Source organism: Equus asinus, chromosome 21 (genome assembly GCF_041296235.1).
Source record: "Equus asinus isolate D_3611 breed Donkey chromosome 21, EquAss-T2T_v2, whole genome shotgun sequence".
NCBI classification, from domain to species: Eukaryota; Metazoa; Chordata; class Mammalia; order Perissodactyla; family Equidae; genus Equus; species Equus asinus.
Window position 1 is genome coordinate 74,390,508 of NC_091810.1, and position 24,346 is coordinate 74,414,853.

General features: G+C 38.0%; 1 protein-coding gene across 2 annotated transcripts in view; it reads right to left on the minus strand.

The window, feature by feature from the left end:
• The window catches only part of KCNH8 (potassium voltage-gated channel subfamily H member 8), a 338,959-nt gene that overhangs the window by 228,834 nt on the left and 85,779 nt on the right, over window positions 1–24,346 (minus strand). For both annotated transcript variants that reach the window (XM_070493015.1, XM_070493014.1), the window contains one exon: window positions 1,949–2,182. In XM_070493015.1, the coding sequence (XP_070349116.1) occupies window positions 1,949–2,182 (234 nt within the window). The remainder of the gene's footprint in view (window positions 1–1,948; window positions 2,183–24,346) is intronic.

The window sequence follows — 24,346 nt, forward strand, 5'->3', positions numbered from 1 at the left end:
CCTTATCTATTGACACTGGGAAGGACACAATGGTCTGAACTGTGTTCCTAGTGCCAAAGGATTGGATATCCTGTCCCTCCCAGAGTGGTATTCTCCAGTATTTCATGACTACTGTGTTTCCAAAATTCACATAATCAAGGACTGTCCTCCAATGACAAATAACTTATAAGAGGGGATGAAGTTCCCATGCTTAGGCTCCTATTTCTCTTCCTGACAATGACCTCAATATTAAGTATTGAGAGCAACATATAGAGGCCAGGGATGCTGCCAATCATTTACAAAGCACAGGACAGCCTCCCACAACAAAGAATTACCAGCCCAAAATGTCAATAGTGAAAGATTGTTAAAGTATGATTTAAATGCTGTAACAAAAAGGCCCCAAAATATAGTGATTCAAACAAAATAGAAATGTATTTGTGTTTGTCTGGGGTGGGTTCCTTCCATATTGTTGCTCTGCATTCCTCTAGGATGTTGTCCTTGTCAAATGGTTGACGCTGGCTTTCCAACCTTACCTTAACATTCTGACCCATACTCATTAGTTTGCTAGGGCTGCCATGACAAAATACCACAGACTGGGTGGCTTAAAAACAGAAACTTATTTTCTCACAGTCCTGGAGGATGAAAGTCTGAGATGAAGGTGCCAGCAGGATTGGTTTCTCCTAAGGGGCCTCTCTTGGATAGTAGTTAGCTGTCTTCTCCTTGTGTCTCCATATGACCTGTGTGTGTGTATCCTTGGTGTCTCTTCCTCTTCTTAAAGGATACTAGTATATTGGATTAAGGTCTCACCCTTATGACCTCATTTAACCTTAATTACTTCTTTTAAAGGCCCCGTCTCCAAATACAGTCACATTGGAAGTTAAGGCTTCAATATACGAATTTGAAGGGACACAACTCAGACCATAACACCATGGGAAAGGAGAAGAAGAGAAATTAAAGAGCAAACAATTTCATTTTTTAGAAATGTTATCTAGAAGTTGCATAAATCAATCCCTCTTTCAAAGCACTGGCCCAAAACTCAGTCACATGCACAATCTCACTGCAAAGAAGGCCAGGAAATATGTTCCCTACCTTGGCAACCACCACGTGCCCAGCTAAAACTCAGGGGGTTATGTTACTAAAAGGAAGAAAGAAAACTATTCAAGGAAGAGATAGAACTTTAGAAAATGGAAAATGTTGGTTCTCATTTTTGATTTTCATTTCCCCAATTTAATGCCTCTTGGATTCACCCCATCTACCAGGGTCGATGGAATAATGATATCTATTCCCACATAGGACCCAAGCACTGTAGGTACCGTACCCATCTGTAGAAGACTAGATCCTCTTTCCTTTAGAGGAGAGTCACAAAACTGCGACCGCAAGAAAATACCTAGTATTTCCCCAGGGGCAGTTTTGAGCCCAGCAAATTTACTCCCTTTAGACTTTTTGTCTTCAGACTTTAAAAGAGTAGTGAGAAAGACTGTGGCCAGCGAACCAGAAGAGAAAATGACTATGCTGATCTCCTTTAAATTAATGGCCTTTTTTTCCAGCAAACACTCGATCTCTCTCCTTAATGACTGAGGTTGAGATGTGGTTCTTAAAGGTATAAAATTTGGAAAAATATCTCTGGATAAAAGATCATCTGTTAATATATTAATAATGATCATATCTAATACATATTTTAAGAATGACCATAATAGAATAGTAATACACTTTATTTTAACATATATTAGCTCAGTTAATATACTGACATTAGAGAGTTATAATTCTAATGCTACATTTTCATGCAGTGTATGCTGCTAATGGCTAACACAAGGCCATCATCCAAGGCATCTGTGGAACTTCTGTAACAGACTGTATTTATGTGAAACATCATTAAAGCTTAATGGGAGTTATAGAGCAATTACTGAGTTGAAAGAAGGTGACCTTTCACAACTGCCCAATGAGCACCAATCAAAGGCAGCCAACTCACCGTTCTTCTTGTAGAACATAATTTCTCCTTTGAATTCTGTTTTTTCCTCCAGTGACTTTTCTATTTGAAGTATCAGTTGCTCATTGGTTTCAACCCCAAATAAGAATTTGCAGCTGCAACTCTTCTGCATGACTTCAGTTCGGGCAAATCCAGCAAGCTCGCAGAAGCCATCAGAACAGTAGACTATGGGGAAACCCTTAGCCACCTGGGCGTTTGCAAGGATGAAGTTGCTATCTGTAGAACAAGAAGAAGACACTCAGCGACTAAACAAGCATGAGAAACTCTTTTTAAATCACAATTTTAATAACAAATTCTGAGCACATGTGTTAAGCTACCAGTGCCTAAAATTCATGTCCTGATGTGCCGAGGCGGAAAAGAGACACTCCAAAGCATAAAACGGCCTTGACCCAAAGAAGCACATGTTAAGTTCTGACTTCGGCTCGCATTTTGAAACACACCATGGAGGGAGCACAGTATTCACTGGTCTGCTTTGAGGCACCTAGCATCTGGTTGGCCGTTAAGGTGCGGTGCTTTTGAGCGTGGCTTCTGGTTCATCTTGTGAATCTGCACTTGATGTACAGCTGAACTTACACATGTTACTCACAGTCTAAACCTCAGTTTCCTTAGGGTTGATTTCCCTAAAAGCAGATGCTAAGACAAGGATTTGAGTGTAAGTAGTTTATTTGGGGGTGACTCCAGGAAGTTGGCAAGTGGGGATTTGAGAAAGAGAAGGAAGGGAAGGTAATAAGGAGTGAGATAACAAGGGGTTTACAGCTACGGTCAGCCGAGGCTCAATCACACAGGGACCCTAGAAGTGACTGGGTAGAACACAGCTCAGAGTTTCCCATTGAGGGGAGAGAAAGCTGGGGCATTTATCCACCAAATTATTGATTAGGGTCACTTCTGGGGTGTCAATATGTTGGCATTTCTGGCCTACCCACTTGGGCTAAGCACACTGTCCAGAGGTCACCTGGGCAGTGAGATGCTGGAAACCATTGGTACATAAGGAAACTGTCTGTTCATGATCTCAAGGGTGAGTCAAGGTGATATTGGAAGGACAGTGACAGGTATGCTACAAGGATGATAGTGTTACCTACATTATAGGCGTGTTGTAGGGGTTACGAGATAATGTTTACAATGAGCTTAGTACAGTGCCTGGCACAAATAAGTACTCAACAAAAAATTATTATTGAGTATTATTCGTATCTTTAAGGTTATTATATGAATAAATAAGAAGCAGAAGGCAATCAAAAACAGTAGACTTGTTAAGTGCTTAGGGATAACCCCTGGAGGCAAGCCTGAGAGGAAATATTCAGGGAAGATTCCCGCATGACAAATTTTGTGAGATTAACTTTGAGGGAGGGATATGATGTTTATAGGTAAAAAGATGCATGTTGGCGATGGGGTGTAAGATAAGGCATTTATGAAACCTGTTGGGGGGTGACTCCTAGGTTCAGAATGAGTTAGAGACCATTATTAAATTATCCATTCATTCACTCATCAAACAAATGTAGAACACTGTCAGTATACCAGGCAATATTAGAGGCTAGAATTTTAAAGATAATAAAAATTAAAATGGAAAGAACTACAACAAAGTTGTTAAATGAAAAAACAAAGATTCAATGTAGTATGTTATTATATGAACTATTTGCATGAAAATATATAAACACATATAAACATGCACATATATACCCCAATAAGAAATATTTATGCATATCTAAAAATACGTGGAATAGCTGTAGATGTCTTTAGAGAGAGCAACTTTGGGCAAAGGTGGTAGGAACACTTACTTTTATATCTACCTACTGTAACCTTTGAATTTTATACCATTTGCTTTATGTAGTGCCTATTCAAAAAAACAGTATGTTTAAAAGAGCTTTGCAGCAGACAGCCTATCTTGTATGTCATGAGAAAGGAGGAATTCTAGCTACTTCCAGGTGGCCAGCAGGACAAGCACAAGATCTAGTCCATGGGCTTCCCCATCTCCTTTTCAACATCTGTTGCATGTTTCCATAGCCCACCATCAGCTGGTAGAACCAAATCCACTCTACTCAGCTTTGCTCCAAACAGCCCCTAAGCCTAGAGTACCAATTCTAGTGCTAGCATCTGCATCCTGCCTGGGCCAGTCTGGCTCCTCCACCCTCCCAGTCAACTTCTTCCTGTGGAGAAAAGTCAGAGCTAAAGGCCCACACTGGGAAGCCTTCAATGGTATGTTGTCTTGAAGCCATAGGAGTGAATTAAATTATTCCAGACTAATATTTAATTCTCTCCCCCTTTGCAGAAGCATTTATGGACTGTGTATACTATATGTTGGACTTTGTTCCAGGTGCAGAGGCAAAAAAGCTTATTAGATACAGTCCTGCCCTTAAAGATCAGTCATGAACCTGTGACAGTTCCCAGCTAGGTCCAGAAAGCGATACCCTCCCATCTAGGCTATGGTCTTAGCTTCACCAACTCCACACAGCTTTAGGTCACTCTCCAACCGTAGTGTCTCTTCCTCCCTCCATTCTGAAACTTCCACGGAGAGAGACTGCTTAGAAAATGTAAATGCATAGCATTGGCAAAGTACTCAAACATCCCGAAAGAGCTTTTAACGTGCTTTCAGAAGCCATTTTTCAGTCGGCTGCTGACATGTTTACTGACTTTCTCCTGTAGGCCAGGTAACATGGTTCTACCATATGGCAGGTCCTAGGATGAGGTGAAAGGGTGTTAAAAGATGAATAAGGTATAGTCTCTAGCTCTAGCATATTACAATTTAATTAAAGAAATGCATGAATATCAATAACTCAAAAACACAGCATATAATAAGCACCGAAATCAGTGGTACACAGATAATAAGTACTACCAGAGCTGAGAAATTAAAGATCCTAGGCTCTGAAAATGGTTAATTAGAAATAAGACAAAAATAGGCGGAGATGATTTATCAAAGGTCCTGGAAGGTTAGAGCAGATGCCTGGATGGAGGAGGCTCAGAGGATGAAGGTAGAAACAGGAATTGGAGACAGAGAATAAACAACATTACATTTTGTCCTAAAGACCCGTTTTCCCATTATTTAAAAGGCTACAGTAGTTTTCTTTTGTTAGTATTTATCTGGTATACCTTTTCTCATCTTTCTACTTCAACCCTTCTAGGGACTTATGTTTTATAGTTGTCTTGCATGTATTTAAATTTTTTAAAAGAACAATATGAAGATACATCCATCAACCTGAGATCAACATATTTACTTTATTAATATTATTATATTACACTGGTTTTTTACCGACTTAACTTGTATCCTCTCTTCACTACTTTGTTATTTTGCAATTTTAAAAATTAGAAAAAATACCACATCTAGATTTTATAACAATATTTAAAAACAACAATAAACACCCATGGATCATTCATCGAGTGAAAATCCCAGTGTGTAACACACAGATTGTATTTCCCTCCTTCCCCAAAGAAGACACCCATAACTTGTATTTTTATAATAATAATTCCCATTTATATAGTTTTTACTGCTACACACGTATCTTCATGAAACATATTGCCTATTTTTTCCCTGATTTTTGTGGCATATAGTATGGTGTTTCATTCTGTATATTTCTCAGTGACTTGCTTCTTTTATTAGTTTTCTTAGCATCTTTATAATTGTTTATGAACATAAGAAAAGACCAGTCCTTCGGAGCTACAATAAGCTTCTGAAAAAAGCTGCTAAAGGATTCACCAAATTGCCTGATCTGTGTGTTTCAATTAAGGATTATAGTGTATTTGGGGTGGTTAATTCTTCCTGCAAATATATTGCAAAAACAAAGCGGAAAAAAAAAAAGTCATGTATTTGGCCTTTTCTGTTTATATTTAGCACTTGTCCTCGATATGTAATTGCATTTCAATTCCAAAGAGAATTTAGTGGCAGTTGGCTGCCTCATAAAGCTTAGTGTACTAGCTACATGAATAGTCCTTCTGTTCAGGAAAAGAGTGGCTCCTCTCACCCAGCTATCTACTTGGAAACATATGCTTTTCTGAATGCCAGTCCTGGAATCTCCAAAGAAGAAACGTGACATTTACTTTAGAATTATGTAAAACAAAGCCATTGCCATAATGATTATGAACCCATCACGGGTATACCACTATCCATACATATGCTAAGGGTATTTAACCTTTTAAGGAATCAATTATGCATATGTGATACGCATCTAAATGCCACACAGCTTTTCCCAGCTTGTTTCTAGGTCATCCGCTTGTGTAAATTCAATTTTGAAGTGCCAGTAAACAGTAGGATCTAAACGTGTTTACATTTTAGGCAGTTGATTATTTCTCTAAATGCTTCCTTAGCAAAAAGCTTTCCTGGATCATCAGAGGGAATCTCAGTGTGGGTGGAGACCTGGGTCACTTGGTCTGACTTCCTAACATAGAACACCACTTTCCCATTTAAACTGAGATGTACTATTCATTGTGACTTCTCAGGCACGAAGGGTATGGGGGCAGGCATGGAAAGGTATAGAAGAAACAAAAAAGAGGAGAGGACAAATGTGGACCCACCACTAATTCCTTTTCATCTTGTACTTGCCCCGTTTTTCAGATGAGAACACTAAGACCTGGAGAACTTTACTTTCCTGTCCAAGGTCTGAAGCTAGGGATTAAAACCGGGTCTGTGTGACAGACTGTGTTTACTATATCATGCATTCTTTCTGAAAGAAGTGACTTGTTCTCTACTTCCAGCAGAAAAGGGCTAATTCTAGAAAAAGATTTTTACCTCTTCCATTCTACGAAGAGCAAAAACCACAGATTTTTCTCTGTAGAGATTATTTATTGAACGTTCATTGAAGACACCTCCTAACCCACCTGGGTCTCTCAGCAAACTTTATGCACTTCCTCATTTCCTCCAGAAAGTCAATATTTCAAAACTATGACAGCAACTTTCTTGGTTCCAAAATATTTTGCATAGGCCCGTTCCAGAGGCCTGCAGGGGGCAAAGAAATGTAACTGCTATTCAAATGATCTACTTTCTGAGCTCCTCACGCCCTTTTAATGTACATCACAGTATTCCTAAAATTCTCCCATTGAAAGATCCTCCTACCAGCCGAAGCCAATAAATGCGTCCTCCAAGGGGCCTGCAGGCACAGAACTAAGTCCGATATCGTTTTGAAATCTCCAGTTTTAAAAATCCATCAGTTGGGCCTGGCCTGGTGGCCCAGTGGTTAAAGTGCTGCACACTCCATTTTGGTGGCCCGGGTTCATGGGTTTGGATCGCAGATGCAGACCTACTCTGCTCACCAGCCACACTGTGGAGGTGTCCCACATACAAAAAAGTAGAGGAAGACTGGGACAGATGTTAGCTGAGGGCTAATCTTCCTCAAGCAAAAATTGAGGAGGATTGGCAACAGATGTTAGTTCAGGGCAATCTTCCTCAGGAAAAAAAAAAAATCCATCAGGATTTTGCATTATACTGTGTTGTATATTCCTGTTGGTTTCTGACTTTGTTTTAATATGAGACTGACGAATTTTTAACTCAATTGAAACTTCAGGAAGGTACAGCATTTGTTTTCTATGACTCTGTGTATATCATTTAACACACTTCTACATAACCTAGGTTTGAGAATCATGACTGGACATAGAGTACCACATGCTCAAGAGGTTTAGGCAGATCCAAAGCACTCTCTCTCTGCAGTCTCAAATACTTCAAAACAACCGTCTCAGAACCCAGTCTAAGAGCTCTCCACGTGGCAGACCCAGGAGCCATTCAAGCCAAAGGCATCATTAATAGATACTCACTCGGCATCAAAAGGGAAACCTGTACTCCCTTAGCTCTTTCTGCCAATAACACAGAAATTGAGACTTTGATGGTCCAAATCTTTATTTCCGAAAAGCGCCTCTGATGTTGGTTCTCTAAGAAAACCAAAGCTTGTGTTGTGTTAGCAAGTACTCATGAACATATGCTGCAGACAAAGTAGATGGGCAATATGAGTTATCCATCGCATGCTTTCTAAATTACATTTACATACAGGTCCAAACAAAGACAACGTTTGTCCCCCTCATGATATTGATCACAATCATCTCTCAAGACCACTTTATTCAGGCAGATAGAATATGCATGTCTACGACTTTAAAATATTTAAACGATCTTTGCACTTTATATTGATTTTAGGGAGCTTAATTGTACCATTTCCAAGTATGATGGCATCTTTATTAGATTAATGGTACTGGCTGCAAGCTGAAGTCTCAGTGTGCTCCCTGCCAAAATTTAGGAGTGTGCTTGGATTTGAGGCCTTTTCTAACCTTATAAAAAAAAAGGCAGATGAAAAATTTGCAAAGAGGTATTCTCATAGTCCTTGCGATTTACACGTTACCTAGTGGCATGCTACAAATGGCCATGTTGCTAGCTTTCATCATTCATTTATGGTTTGATTTTAAAAATACTATGTAAACTATAACTTCAGACAGACAAAGATTAGAAGAAAACTTTGTAACAAGGCAAAGCTCAATGCCATTCTAGTGCTGAAGTTGTACTAAAAAGTGGTAAGTTCTATCTGTGTATGAGAGTAGCTTGCTCTCTTTAGTCCATCAACAAATAAACACAGAGACAAGTATAAACAAATGTGCCTAAACACCCTGCCACAGGGAGCATAGTCCCAGGCTGGCAACACCATCCTCCCTGGGAACTTGGTACAAATGGAGAATGGCAAGCTTCAACCCAGACCCTCTGAATCAGAATCTACATTCTAACAAGACTCATACCTATATTAAAGTTTGAGAAGGTCATTTAGAACACCACTAGAAAGATCTATAAGAACCTGGTGACAGAAAATGACCACGGGAGAGTATCTGGGTAGCTGAGGATGAAAAAAGGAAAGGAACCATTTTGAATTTGCCCCTTTTCAGTTTTGAATTTTGTACCATATGCATGTAACAGCTGTTCAAAAATATCTTCTTAAAGTTTATTTAACTGTTCATTTGAATGGCTAAATAAAAATAATGATTAAAAACAAATAGTAATCTTGAGGAAGCAAAAGAAAAACTAAATAAACAAATTTTAAAACTTCTAATAGGAAAAGATAAAAGCTCATTAAGACAAATAAATTTTAAGCAAATTCAGCACATTCTTTACCATAATTCAGTCTTAGCAAAATCAGCAACTTTTTCAAATTCCACTTTTTCAGCTCTGCGAGCTCCGATGCTGCGTTGTCCTAACTTCAGGTGTATTGTCTCTTAGAGTTCAGTAAATGAGTTTAATTTTGAAAAAGAATGATTTTTAATTATGACAGAGTGACAGCACTCATCAAAAACAAAATGAATGAGGGAAAAACTGCAGAAAACCTCAAAGGGAATAATCAAATTTGTTTGCCATTTTATCCACAATTCATTCAGTACAAACACATTTGAAACACTAATGTGCCCATTTTTCTCTAGTTCTTGTCTTACAGAATTAATCTTTTAGACAAAACAATCTTTCACATCATCTGTTTACTTTTTAAAAACTTAATAGTATTATCTATACTCTGCCCTTGGGATGCCAAGGGACGGGGGTTTGGTTTGTTTGGCTCATTAATGGGGTCACAACTTCTAGAACAGTGTCTGGCACTTAGGAAGTGCCCAAGAAATATTCATTAAGTAAACGAGTGAAATAAACTTGTAACTTATTAGTTTTTATTAAAGTACATCAAATGAAGACTATGTGTTTTTAGCTGAATCAATTGCCTTATTGTTTATCAGGAATCATTTATAACTAGCACCTTTACATTAAAAATACAATCAGAATCACCCTAAACACCTAGCTCATGCCTGGAGTTTTCATCCTGACATGCTACTTCTGGTAAAGTTTCAGTAAGCAGAAATAGAAAATTGTTTCTATTAGAAAACCAATTAAGCAAGAACAGAAAGCTGAATAAGGCTAAACAAAACCCTTTCTCCAAATTGTAAAATGAAGAAATTATAAGGCACTTCTGCTCAGCAAAGAACACAACTGTGTGCATATGAATTAAGCAACTTGGAATAGTCAGGGGCTCTTTGGGGTGATTGAGGGCTACTTTGTAATTTTCTAATCCAGGACGCTGCATTTCAGCCACTACTTGAGTGAGGGTAGGCAAACCTGTTCCAAACACTGCCTAGAGAAAAGAACTATATGTGATGTAAATGCCCCTGCATTTGCGTATTTATTATTATTCCTGTATTTTCATATTTATAATTCCTGTCCCTCCCTATCCCTCCACCCGCAAATCAAATATGAACCATAGGTAAGCTTCCCTGAAAGGGCAAGCATTTTTCCTGCTTTTGCAGAAAGTAGGGGAGGAGGAAACTCAGTGTCGGCTATACTTTCCCGCTTTTCAGGATACACCACTGGATAATATAAAAACCCCAAGCCGGCTAACCCAGAGGAAGGTACGGCCCAGAGAGTGAGGTGGAAAGCGACAGGAGACGTTTAGTGCCTTGGCAATTGTGGAGCCTGGATTTTCTGGCACAGTTCTCCTTTAGTGTAATTTTATTCTCCTAAACAAACTTAAATTACCAAATATATGGCTAATTGTGGTTTCAATTTTATACTTTTGCAAAACCTTTCTTAGGAGTTTATTTAAAGACAAAGCGAGAAAACATGACAATATTTTTGTTCTGAAAAACAGAATTATGTTTTCGTATCTTACTTGGCCCATTGAAAGGCAGAATAAAGGGAACCTAGCAAATGAAACCAGCCATAGCCTATGACTATGTAGATTCCCAAAATATTTAATTTCACTTTTCCCCTGATTCTCCTCCAGCACAAGCTAGAGTTTGCTTACAATTAGGTTTAATTCAAAGAATATTTCCTTTTAATTTCAAACAGATTGAACCAGGATCTCTACTCCAAACATACATGAAGATTTGGGGGGAAAAATGACTCATTTTATTATTATTTGTTAATACTTAAAAGCTTTTTATATTTGAATTTTTGAAGACAATGTATACAAATTAGTGTCCGTGGTGTCCCAGAGTGGACTGACCTTTTCCTCTCCGTTCAAGTTTTGTTTATATTCTGTGGAAGCTAATGCAATTCAAATGTTTTTCATAATTTGGTAGCATTTTCCAGAACATCATCTGACCACTGTGTAGTCTTCTCTGCTTCACAGGACTCATGTTAGATTAAATAGGAAAGACGAGTGATTTTACAAGCTATAATTGTACGTTAAGCAGCAGGAAACACAAGAGTAACCTAATTTGATAGCTACAGATATTCCATGGCTGTAATATTAGTGTTTTTATTCTAGTGCCTTTAAAATAATGCAGAGAGAGTGCAAAACTTTAATTAAAGTGATACCTGCTAAAGGCAGGTCTCTGGGAATTTGTGGGGGAGGTGGAGGCAAGAGGAAGACGACAAAAATTGAGAAACAAACCAACCGGGTGAATGCTGACTGCATTACGAAACCAAGACGAATAAGGTGGCAGCCGAATAAATTAGCCGGGCAGAAATGAAGTAGGTAATAGCTGCTGTTTGGTAAGCAGCTGTGATAAGCCAGTGCTCAGGCCAGCATTTTGCATTTTGAATTTCTGGCCCTCACAACAGCCTCTTCTTGTAAGTGTTGTTATAGATGAAGGGACTTTGGCTCAGAAAGGTTGAATAAACTAACAAAGCCACAGGGCAAGTTAAAATATCCTTAGAGCTACAATATTCCTGATCTCTGTGGATGGCGGCCAGAGGTGAAGTAGAGCCAGGATCTAGGCAGGGGTTCCTCCTCACCAAGCCTACAGCCTTTGTACTCCTGGTGCATTGGAATCTCCTCGGTTGCTTTTTAAAGCTGCAGTTTCTCAAGCATCACCTCAGATCTATTAAATTAGAATCTCCAAATATGGGAGCTTAAGATCTCCATTTTAACCAAAATCACTAGGTGACACAAATCACTCAAAATTGAGACCTTCTGCACTCATGGAAGGAGGTTCAGATTATATACCCCAACGCCAACCTGAAAAGGGGATATCCTCCTCGTAAATGAGTATATACTCAATTTCTAAGGTTTGGGAGGACTCAGTTCTGAAACATAACTCCTTTGATTTTATGGTTTTCCGTAATTCCAAAAAAGACTTTCAATAATTAGCTCAGTTCACAGAACTGTAGAAGCTCAAAACTAAGGGAGGAATATAAAGGTCAATATACAACCTAATACCCAATCTGTAATCTTTAATCACCCTCTAGGATATTCTATCTTGTGGTTGCCCAGTGTCAGTACCCCAGTGATGGGGCCCTCACTCATGAATCAGTGATGTCAACGCTGTGACTCTGAAGGATGCTAACCTAACCCACATATGGGTTTAATACCTGCTCTTGGTCTTTTTACCTAGAATAATCTTCGTAAAGAAAATCATGTCTATCACTCTCCTGTTTTTAATTGTTTAAAAGCTTTCCGTTGCAATCGGAATGAAACTCAAATGTCCTGACCATGGCCTGTGACCTTGAGGGAACATGCCTGGATATGGTAGAACTAAAAGATGAGAAAAAGTCTGGATCTTTTACAATATCTTGAAATAGCAGAGTCAATGCCAGCAAGAGCTTACATCCAGACTTTTTATTAGGTGAGAAAAATAAAGTTCTATTTTCTTAACCCACTGATAGTTGGTTTTCCGGTATTCGAAGCTGAAAGCATTCCTAACCAAAACATACAATATCATGAATATTTCCACATTTATTCCTGTTTTTATAACCATAATTTGAGTAGTGACATAATAATCAATATACCAACAGTTACTTAGCTAATCCTCTATTCTGGGATGATATATATTTTCTGAGAACTTGTTGGGTCTTTTTCTTAAAAGATTTTGCTGTTAGCAAAAAATAAAGTTAGTATTTTGGATACATCTTTCAGAATAAAAAAAAGTGTAAGATTTCATCCTTCCATCTACTGCTAGACAGTTATTGATACCAAATGACCTTGAAGACTTGTATGAAATCCTATAATTTACAACAAAAGTCCATCAAGGGAAAAATCTAAGATGTGTAATCTCAAGATATAAACGTATGCTATGAAGTCGCATCATCCTAAATGCGATTTTGGGGTTTTGGCTGTTTTATGTTAGACAATTTTAGAGACACGGATGTTGGGTAATTGGTTCTTTTGCCCTTGTAAAGGCTCTTTTGGCATTATTATTCATCCACAGTTAGAAAGTAAGATGTATTTGCTCAGCATGTGGTTATTAAATCACAAAAAGAAAGTTATTATTCTATACAAATAAGAAATTTTCAGAAAGGGGTGCTAGTGTCTGCAAAAACAAAGACTTGGAATAATCTCTACCTCCTGTTTTTTTTTTTCCTTTTTCAGTTGTTTTATGATTGTCTAGTCTACTATTTTCTCAGTCTAGAGACAGGAAAATTGTACCATTTCATATATTTTCAGCATTACCACATAGAAGAGAGAGTGGTCATGTTCTGGATTTGTCTAGGAAACAAAATCAAGGCTCATTCATGAACATCACAAGGAAAAAGATTTCATCTCAGCAGGCATATCAATGTATCTAATAGCTAAGGCTGCCCAAAAGGTCCCAAGCCACCTCAAATCTGGTGAGCATCCTGTTAGCAAGAGTACTCATATTGAGATGGATGACTGACAAAGATGCAATGGAAAGGGGGCTACAATGAGCAGCAGCAACTTCGCCTAGATGACTTCCAAGGCCATTGGTAAAAAATCTAAGTAATAACTTGGCAATACTTTGTTGAAGCATTTCTTCCAACCAAGCCCTGAAGACTGGATGTTTTTATATCTACATACAGAAATAAAGCATTCCAAACCCAACTGCTAAATTTTTCATCATAAAATTTATAGGACATATATAAATTATAAATTATTATAAATATTTGTATTTACCCCTTAGCCAATAGGCTCAAAATGTATCCTTTAATCACATTCTTCCTACACAATAAAGATATGAGTTGGATTTAAATTGTTTTGAAACAAAAAGATATACAAATACACACATACAAACACACACACACAAGCTCTGGATCTACATTATTCCTGTTCTGAGTCCCACAGTGGTCCATGAACTTTGATCTATCAGTGCTGATATACTAATTGCACAAATTTCTCAGTCTGGCTGTTTGCATTTGCTCCAAGCTTAGTCTGTAAAGTACAGGATCTTCATCACCTGCATTTACAGGACCCTTATTATTTACTGGTATTTTCTTCTGTGCAGACCCACATAAATCACTGAACTCAAGGAATGCACTGCTCTCCAATGCACATGCCCACTGTTGTTGCCCTCTAATACTCAAGTGTGTGGTCCTTGTGCTAATGTCAAGAGCAGGGTTTTATAACCCATCATGGCTTTTGCAGAGAAGAATAACCAGGTTGTCATGTACTATTGAGCAGGTCATGTCCTAAAAAATGTGCCCAGCTGACTGCTGTGTGGGGACAGAAATCCAGCCTGCGCTCAGCTCACCAAACCATGAGCCCTGATATTGGACCACGTCCACTGGAGGATGGGGCCTTGTCTAATTCCCACAAAGGCAATGGGCAGCTCTGAGAACAACGGCCTGACTGAGTAATATCTGAAGAATCTTCTATCATTCGACAACAACAATAAAAACATCTACACATGCTTCCTGTGATCTCCGATCAAATGGCTATTCCCAGGCAATTTATAAAAAATAATTTTAGAAACAAAGGGAATGAGAAAATCCTATACTTTTCTTTGCTACATTAACATGTATTGTTTAACTTGACCATGAAAGAAACATGTACAGCCTATAGTCTCATACCATTCTATGGTACAGATAAAAATATTGAAATATAAATAAAGTCACTTCCAAAGGAATTACAATTAATCAAAGCAGAATAATAAGTCAAGTTCAACTGGGTTTTAAAATCGATTTTTTAAAACAATTATATTAAAATATTTTTAGCATAATGTATGTGTGGCTCATAGGATATTGAGATGTATTGTATTATAGAAAGATGCGAATAATTTTCATACTTAAAATACTCCTTTATCTTTTGTTTTCTTTTTTGTCTCAGGTATCTTCATTTATTCATGTTCTATATGAACACCTATTAACGGAGACTAGGCCATTCTAAGGCTGCAATGTGAGTGTGTTAAAAGATAAACTGCAGCATGTTAAAATTTTTAAGAGTTTATTTGAGCAAAGTCAATTCCAATAGGGCAATGGGAAACTGGAAGTGGTTAGGAGGGCTCAGCCAACAGGAGCTAAGAGAAAGACTTCGATAGAGAAGGTGTGGAAGCAAAGAAAGGAAATTATTTGATTGGCTAGAGCTTAAAGCCTCGCTAGCTGTTTGTGATTGGTTATCCTTAGTTTTCAATTTCTGAACCTTGAGGCATTCACAGGCTTAGGTTTTGGTTTGCCTACATAGGCTGCTAAGGTAGTAGAACCACTTAGCATAACGGTCTCCTTGTTTAATTATTTTTACGGGTGAATAATTTTATGTATTGCTCTAAATAATTTTTATGTATTCCTCTATGTATTCTAATTTTATGTATTCCTCTAAAACTTATGCCATATCTTCCTTTGCTAGATTCTGAGGAATGGGTGTATAAAATAATTAGAGTGTAATAGTTTTACCTAATTCTATATGTGATATTGCGATTTATAATAAGAAATATATATTTAGTCTTAGTCGTCAAAAGGTTAGAATGCAATAGTTTTACCTAATTTTATATGTGATGTTGCAATTTATAATAAGAAATATATATTTGGTCTTTGCTTTGTCTCTTCCATCTGGCTGTTCCTGAGTTATATTCTTTTGAATAAACTGGAAATCTAGTAACTAAAATGTTTTCCTGAGTTCTGTGAGCTGCTCTAGCAAATTAATTAAACCTAAGGAAGGGGTCAAAGTAACCTCCGATTTATAGCCAGTTAGTCAGAAGAACAGACGACAACTCAGACTTCTGACTGGTGTCTGAAGTGGGGAGGGCGCAGTCTTGTGGACTGAGACCTTAACCTGTGGGATCTGATGTTAAATTGTAGGACACTCAGCTGGTGTCGCATAAATGCTTGACGTGTGGAAAAGCCCACACATCTGGCGTCAAGGTGAAGTGAAGTGTAGTGTGAGAGTAGAGAAGTAAGAATCACAAATTCTACAGTTTTCCCCAGTCTTCATTTTCCTGTTTCTCTTTAACCAGAGCCCTCTTACCCCACCTTCAACACACACAAACACACACTGCACATAGCAGTATTTTCCCCTTCACTTTCCTCCCCAGTGAAAGACCCTAGGGTAATTCATCTGAAATATATTAACAGGTTGGAGAGGGGATTGAACACAGGATGAGTGAAGAGCAGAGAGTATGAGATTTATCAAGATATCTTTATCCACACCTTTATTGTTATTGTTGCTAACCAAAAAGTTGCATAGACCCAACCCCACACGAAGGAAGACTTCGTGAATGATTCAAAGAGGGACCAACAACCTCTATGAAGCCCTACGGCCCCAGGGTTCCACAAGAATTATTGGTCCTGTGGAGCTATGGCAGTGAAAGTCCCTCAGGAATCTGTGGAGCCGTTTATATACCATTATGAGGTCCTCATGTTAGTTACACTAGGAAGTCTGAGACTGTGCACCAAGCTTTTCCCGGCCTTCCCCCCCCACAGTTCCTCAACTGGGTACAGAAAAATGTCATTTATTCAATGACCTACTTTCTTTTAATTATCTCTAACTACAAGATCCTATGTTGGAATCTAACTACTTTATCCAACAAATGTGCAATGTCTATTTCCCAAGTGAGTACAATCAAATCTGTGCCAGAAGTCAGTTTTCTTGGTTTTAATTTTGGCCATTTTCCCTAAAATAATCATTGAAAAAACTTAGATCGCTCCAACTAGCATAGCTTTAACTCAGCACCTTAGATTACTGTGATTCTGTACCTGAGACAATCCCAGGGCATTAAAAAGATTAACATTGGGGCCAGCCCCATGAGCTGGTGGTTAAGTTCAGTGCACTCCACTTCAGTGGCCCAGGCTCGGTTCCCAGACGTGGACCTACACCACTTGTCAGCCATGCTGTGGCAGTGACACATATATAAAGTGGAGGAAGATTGGCACAGATGTTAGCTCAGGGCGAATCTTCCTCAAGCAAAAAGAAGAAGATTGGCAACAGATGTTAGCTCAGGGTGAATCTTCCTCAACAATAAAAACAAAAAGATTAACAGCATCTGCACTTTCAAGAAAAATCCACTTATTTGATAATATTTATCTTTTCCAGTTGTAACAAACTTACACAGATGATCTTTGTTAAATCATATTTATTATTAAATATTGAAACATAAAAATTAAAGACAGTAATGTGACGAACACTTAGGTACCTATCGTCCAGAATTAACAAATATTAACGTTTCCATATTAATGTCTAATTTTATAATATGACAGATGCAGGTGACATGCTTCCTCAATGCTAGTCACACTCATACTTCCCCAGAAGTACACGCAATCCTGGAGTGGGCATGTACCCAACTCACCTTTGTTTTTACATGTTCATCATATTTTTTGTCTATCTAAACAGCATATAGAAATGTTTTATGTGTTTGTAAAATTTACAAAAATTGTGTCATTCTCTATGGATCATTCTGAAATCTGTTCCCCCACCTCTTAGTAAATTTTGTTTTTGAGATCTATCCACACTGATAACTATACATCTAATTGTTGCATTTTAACTACTGTACTGTAGGCATATATCACAGTCTATGCATCCATTCCTCTGCAGATGGATATTTAACTAATTTCCTCCTTTCCTCTCTTTTCCTATAATAAACAAAGCAGCGAAGCACATGAGCATGAGTGCTAGAGTTTCTTGAAGTTCATTATCTTATATTTTTAAGAGGAAATTGAATAAACTTTTTTATTGACAAGCAAGAACTCATTTATCCCGTACCAACACCTAAACCACATCTGAGCATTATAACCTATAAAACCACTATATGTGTTTTGCAAAATATTTACCCAGGAATTAATCCAGTCATTTTCATTTATCTAGGTTTATTTTTAAAATGATGCTGATGACTCCTGCTACAAACTCTCCACTTATAAAAAGTCCTTCACTTACTATGGTATCCTAAAATTGGCCCCCACTCGGTGTGCTGACAATAACCACAATACGAAATCAAAGCTGTTTTCAACAGCATCAAGAGTTAACAGGGTTGGGCAGAGATGGCACTCATTTAAGACACCACCTTGGTTTACATTCGGGGAAAGAATATCAAGGCGTGAGGTGTAAGGCTAAGAGGCAAGTAACATTTGTAATCCGATCATCAAAAAATGGCCAGGCACTACTGATAGAGGGAGCTATTTCGGTTGAACCATAAAATATTGGCATTTTGTAGATCAAATTTTGGAAATAGATAAAAAAGGATGCTACTCATACTTTCTGGATTTGGCATCAGCAGGATTGGTAGTCTCTGCATTAGTCAAGAACTATTTTTAAGATATTTGTAGGTACTGAAACATGTGGGACGCACGCCAATTGAGAGTTGGGTGTGCTCCTTTCATACCATACCTCTCGAATGCTTCATAGGATTCTCACACTGACCGGTGGAGACTCACTCTTTACCCAGGGCAGCCATGCAGAGCTGTGCATTAGTGCATTCCGCAAAGGATCCCAGCCAAAGGGGCGATGGGGGGCTGGTGACCAACCTTGCACCCCAGAATGCTACTTAGTCCACCCGAGGAGGTCTCCTGTTCTAAATGATCTGCCCGACAGTTGTGACTTTTTCTAATTTTCACAAAAGCATCCCATGGGCTACTGTAGATCATTTCTAAATTCTATGAGAGCCTGGAGAATTGAAGTGTAAGATGATCTAGGAGGGGCATGGTGAGGTAGGTCCTCATGACACATGCAAATAGCAACTCTCTTCTGTTAGATGGGACCCCTGGTCTTCTCGTAGTTCAAATCTTTCTACATCGAACATCCTTTCGCTGAAACTGTTGAGAGATTTTCAGTTCCAGATTCTGAGGGAAGGATATGGTTGGGGAAATAAAACCAGAAGTCAGATTATCTTCCTGGCAACCAAACAGAAATGACGTATTCCAGTTACATTAGGATGCTTGCAACCTATTGATCGAAGTTAATAAACCTGTAAGGTGTATCTTGTTTGTCTATCATGCAGGAGACTTCTGTTTGACAAAACTTCTGTTTAAAAAAAACAAAAAAAAAAGACTCTGTAGAACTAATTCCCCTCAGCTATTCTCTTGCTAAAAATAAATTCCAACTGAGATGCAGCAGCAAACATCTCAAATGCACAATTAAAGATTTTAAAAGCAATTCAGCAGAGTGACCTCTGACCTGAGCTAGATGTCATGTATTCTCTTCTAGTGTCAGGTCTCAGCTCATCGCAATTAATTTGATGTATTGATTTAATATCTCAAGCAGAGATGTATTTATCTGGCAAGGGCACTGTGGAAGACGTTTCCAGGAGAAAAAGAATGTTTACGAATGAAGATAAAATCCTTTGATGAAACAAAAGCTGAGCGTGAGTAGTGTTCACAGAATCAGACCCCAAACACTCATTACCTAAAGGCTCCATCCCGCAAATTAGAGCTAATAATGATTCAGCATGGCATTATTGGGTACTTTCATTCTGGAAAAGAATACCTTGGGGTGGAAAGGAAGCCAAGCAACAGATCTGCTCCTGTAGGCTGCCCCTTAGGAGGGTTATTTAAACTAGAGCCAAATTACAAAGAAGCATCTCAACAACAGATACCTAAGCTACCAGCAGTTTTGGAGAAAAGAAGCTATTTCTCTTTTTTGATATATAAATTTACTATTACTTTAAAAATTGTCTGTTTTGATCATACAAGAAATAAAATGTAAAATATAAAGAAAAAAATCATAATTCTGTTGTTTAAAGACAACCAGATCATATTCTTTCACTTCTCTTAGTCATTCAGAGGAAGTTATGATTATGTACAACATACCAAGCATTATACATAATAAGAATACACCGAGTTAAACACAATCCCTGCCCTCAAATTATGCGTCACCTAATGGGGAACATGTATAAATAAAAAGGAAAATGCAATGCATTTTGATCAGTGTTATCATAGAGGTACATATGCATATTTTATATCATGATATGATCAAATTTTTAAAAATTTGGATCCCTCATTTTCAGTTAACGTAAGTTTTCCCCGTGACAGTAGATATTTTTAACATCAAGTTACTGATTACAAAGTTCATGCTTTGGATGTACTACAGTTTGTTAACCATTTTCTTATGCTTGTATGTTCAGATTATTTAAAATTTTTCACTCTTTAGTTAACATAGTGAACGACATCTTTCACACTTGTCCTAAGGCCAATTCCTAGAAATTAAAAGTTTGGGTTCAAAGGGTGAGAACAACTTGTCAAACTCCTGACACACATCACAGACTTGCTTCCCAAAGAACAAAAGCATTGCACCAAATTATGTGCCCACCGGGATTTGAGCCTTTAAAAGATACATACAGAAGTACACACTAATAAATACGCGCACTGTCCTTGACTTGTTCAAAGTTTGAATGTTTCTAAGTGCAAATAATCTTTTTGTTTTGGGACAAACAGGTGACACGTTTACATTACACAAAGATTCAGAGATGATCATTGGTTTTGTCTGATTGTAAGAGATACCTATTTCAAAATTAAAATTTTCTTTAAAGCAAAAGAAGGCACAATTTTTGTATCATGTAACTAATGACATCTGCTGTTTTGCTGAAACCTTTTATCACAAGCATCTATAACCATGTTTCAGATGGCATGGTAGCTAACCTCTGTCTTCTCTCATCAGCAACTCTGGTATCTGTTCTATCTGGGTCCAAGCAACATGAAATGGTTGACTACTTATTCAGTCTTTATTCAACTTACATGTTCACCCTTTGCAACTATAAAGTTGATAGAACCACCAATCATAAATAAAAATTAGTCACATACATGGAAATCAAGAAAGTTCTCTCTCCAACCTCTATAAAAGCTGGGGATAAAATTCATCGAAACTCTCTAATTATTAAAATACATTCTTTTGGGTCAACATCTTCAACTATTTTGTGTGTGTGTGAGATATAAATTAATGACAATATTATTTACTTTCTCAGCTATTTTCCTACCTTTGAACAACTAATCAGCAACAGACAGAAGTAACAGAGTCGAATAATGGGCAACATTTAGAATCAATTGTCCCACTGGCTGAGTAATTCCAGACTAATTTACAGACTGAAATGATAAATGTCTTGGAACTTGTTTTATAAAAAGATACTAAATCTGGAATTGAAAGATCTGGTTTCTTTGTCGCTTGTGAGCTACATGACTGGCAACAATGACTTTACATGTCAGCCTCGATGCCCTTATCCACCAAATGACATTGTAGAAGTAAAATCAGGTACCACCTATTAAAGTGTATGGCCTGCAGTAGGTGTTTTGAATATCAATCTTTTTCATAGCTAAGCTATTCCTTTAGGTTATTTCATAGGCCTTAATAGCTAAACCAGTAAGTATGTGGTTTTATTCATAACTTTCCAGCTAATGTTCTGCTTTTTATCTATTTTGGAAAATAACCTAATCAATACAAATTAGCTAAATATATAGGGGATGTGGCACATGAATAAACCTCCATTTTACTTGTCAGTGGGGATGCATTTTTTCTAATGAGTCATAGAGCTAGCAATGGTGTGAGTAGAACATTTATCATATTTTCCCATCATACAATCTAGAATCTATTTTATGTTTTCATTGAGCTGCCCCTAAAATTTCACATCTGTGCTACTCTTGTTCAAAGGGTCCCAGATGATTATTATTTTCATTTTAAAACTCTCACGAGGCGAAATTACCTAGAAATTCTAACAGTACTCAACATGAGCCTAACATGATCTAGTGGAAAAAGTATAGCCTAAGGTTTAAGAATAGAGATTTTAGAGTAGAAATTGGCAAACTTGTTCTGTAAAAGGCCAGAGACTAAATATTTTAGGCTTTCAGGGTTGTCTCATCTCAGTAATATATACTCAACTCTGTCTTAGCATGAAAGAAGCCATAGAAAATACATAAACAAGTATTGTTATGAAAGATTCTTCTTATTCTTTTCAATTATTTAAAAACATATCCACTATTTTATCTCATGTGTTGTTCAAAAACAGAAAGTGAGCCAGATCGGGCCTGCAGGCAGCGGTTTTCAGACCCCTGTTCCAGAGTCAGACTGTCTGGACTCATATTCTGCCTTATCCCTTTGTGCTTAGGTGATGCTGAGCAAATTAGTCTCCTCTCTCTGCTCAGGGGGGTAAGTCGGAAGGATAACCTATACCTCATTCATGTGATTGTTACGTGGTATGAATGAGGAATGCATGAAAGCACACAGCATTATGCACGGAGGGCTGCCCCAGATGGTAGTGCCCTTCCCATCTAAGCATCTTTATTTTCATAGGCATGATATACTATGGAAACATGAGATCCTTGAGTCTAAACACACTTTCACCCAAACCCTGACCACTAATTTTCCACCTTGTTACAGCTCATCGACACTGCAAGTTTACCTGCACTTTAGGATTGCTGTGAGAGCCTGGTGCATAGTACATCCTAAATGTTTCACTGAATCTCTGGCATAAACAAGATGTTTAAAAGTTTGGGTTATTGTTTCATGCTAAATTCTTTCCTGATCTACATAGTACATAGGTAGTTGATATGCCTGACATCTCTGTATCACTTGTAATTTGTGTGTGTCTCTATGCGCATCTATTGCCTGTCAAGCTCTGTATGGAGATCAAAGCACTCATATTCAAATATAACCCAGGAAATTGTTGGGAATTCTTGAGTTCTCATGTATATGTTGGTTCCCAATCTAGACAATGGGTCACCTCTAGGAGCAAAAGTTCTCAATAAGGGAAAAGTGTTACATACTACCATCTTACTCCCCATCCTCCCCACTTCTGTGTGGTATCAGAAAAGAACAAAATCCTGGCTCATTAGGGATGCAGATCACTAACATTATGGAGAATAGCAACCTTGCCTGGGTTGGGAAGAATTGAACGAAAGGAGGAATCCATGACAAGAGAGGCTAAAGAAGAAAGTATAGAGGGAGGGGGATGTTTGGTTTGGTATTCAAGATTAATGAGAAAAGCAGATTGAGGCACCCGAAGACTGATATTGGCTCTAGAGGTGATCAGTGACACTTCCTGTATTATGCTTGAATATAAGCAACAAACTGCAGGCAGTGATCTGAGGGAGTCACTGGATCAATCCAGGCAAAAGGAGCCCAGGGAAGAATCCAGGTGAAGACTTGGGAGGACAGCTCCAAAAATAGACCCTAAGTCTTGTGGTCTAGTGGAAAGGTCAGGGATGAGGAAATGGGACATTGTGGATCTCCAGAACTGTACAAAAACTGCAGATCTCGTGTGTGCTGATGTTGTTTCCTGTTACTGAAAATCTTTTGGGAACATTTTAAGATGAGTACTGTTCTTGCAGAGCACAGCAGAGCTCTGGGAGGCACTATTCAGACCATGGTCTAGTGGTCTCATGAGAATGGCACCCACCAGAGCTTTGCCGAGCACAGCCTGTATAGCCTGAGCATCAGCAAGTTGACAGCTGCCTTTCCTGCAGAGCAAATTTTCTCATGTGTGTGTCTGTGTGTGTGTGCAATGCTGGAGCAGAAACCTTAATGCTAAATAAAGCATGATGCCTCCGAAGTGTGACAGTCTCTTGGCACTGAGGCCTTATCAAGACAAGGATTATACAAATTACACTTTCTTTTGAGGGCCTTGTTCTCCACCAAACACCAAGCACACCCTTGTAATGTGTGAGGCAAAAAGTCTGAGTATTCCACCTACTACTGATCAAAATTATGTTTTTCAGGACCCAGGATGGAAAATTTTACATATACACACATGCATACACACACATGTGCATACACACAAATATATAATTATGCCAGATACATGCAGACATTTTAGAAAATAAATGTAATAGGCACTGCCTTTCCCAAAGCTATCCTGCTTGACAAAATCTGTATTCCTAACATGAAGGCTGTAAACATTTTTTCAAATTATGCCTTACAAGATAAGCATTTAATATTTACACTATCGGAACATCCACGACTGGAGACAGCTCCATATGGTCAAGAAGAATTTCAAATTAAAAGGATTATTTATAAATTTATATTTCCACTTCCTGACAACATGGTTTACTCACGGTATCACTTTTCATAGGCACCAAATTCATAATAAATACCCATGAATATATGAACAATAAAACTCAATTAAAATCACTGACACATATGTACACCCAACCTACCACACCAGCCAAAATAGGTTATGGGAGAAAATAACATTCGTAAGTATTTTAAATATATACATTTAATTTTTCTGCTAATTTCAGTCCCATATTATGGATGTCAATACTGTCCAAATCAGCCATCTATGAATGTGGGAGCACAAGAAACAAAAAGACTCCTGGAATAGATGGGAAACCTATTCTAGAGGATAAAGGTTACAAGGAACTGTCAA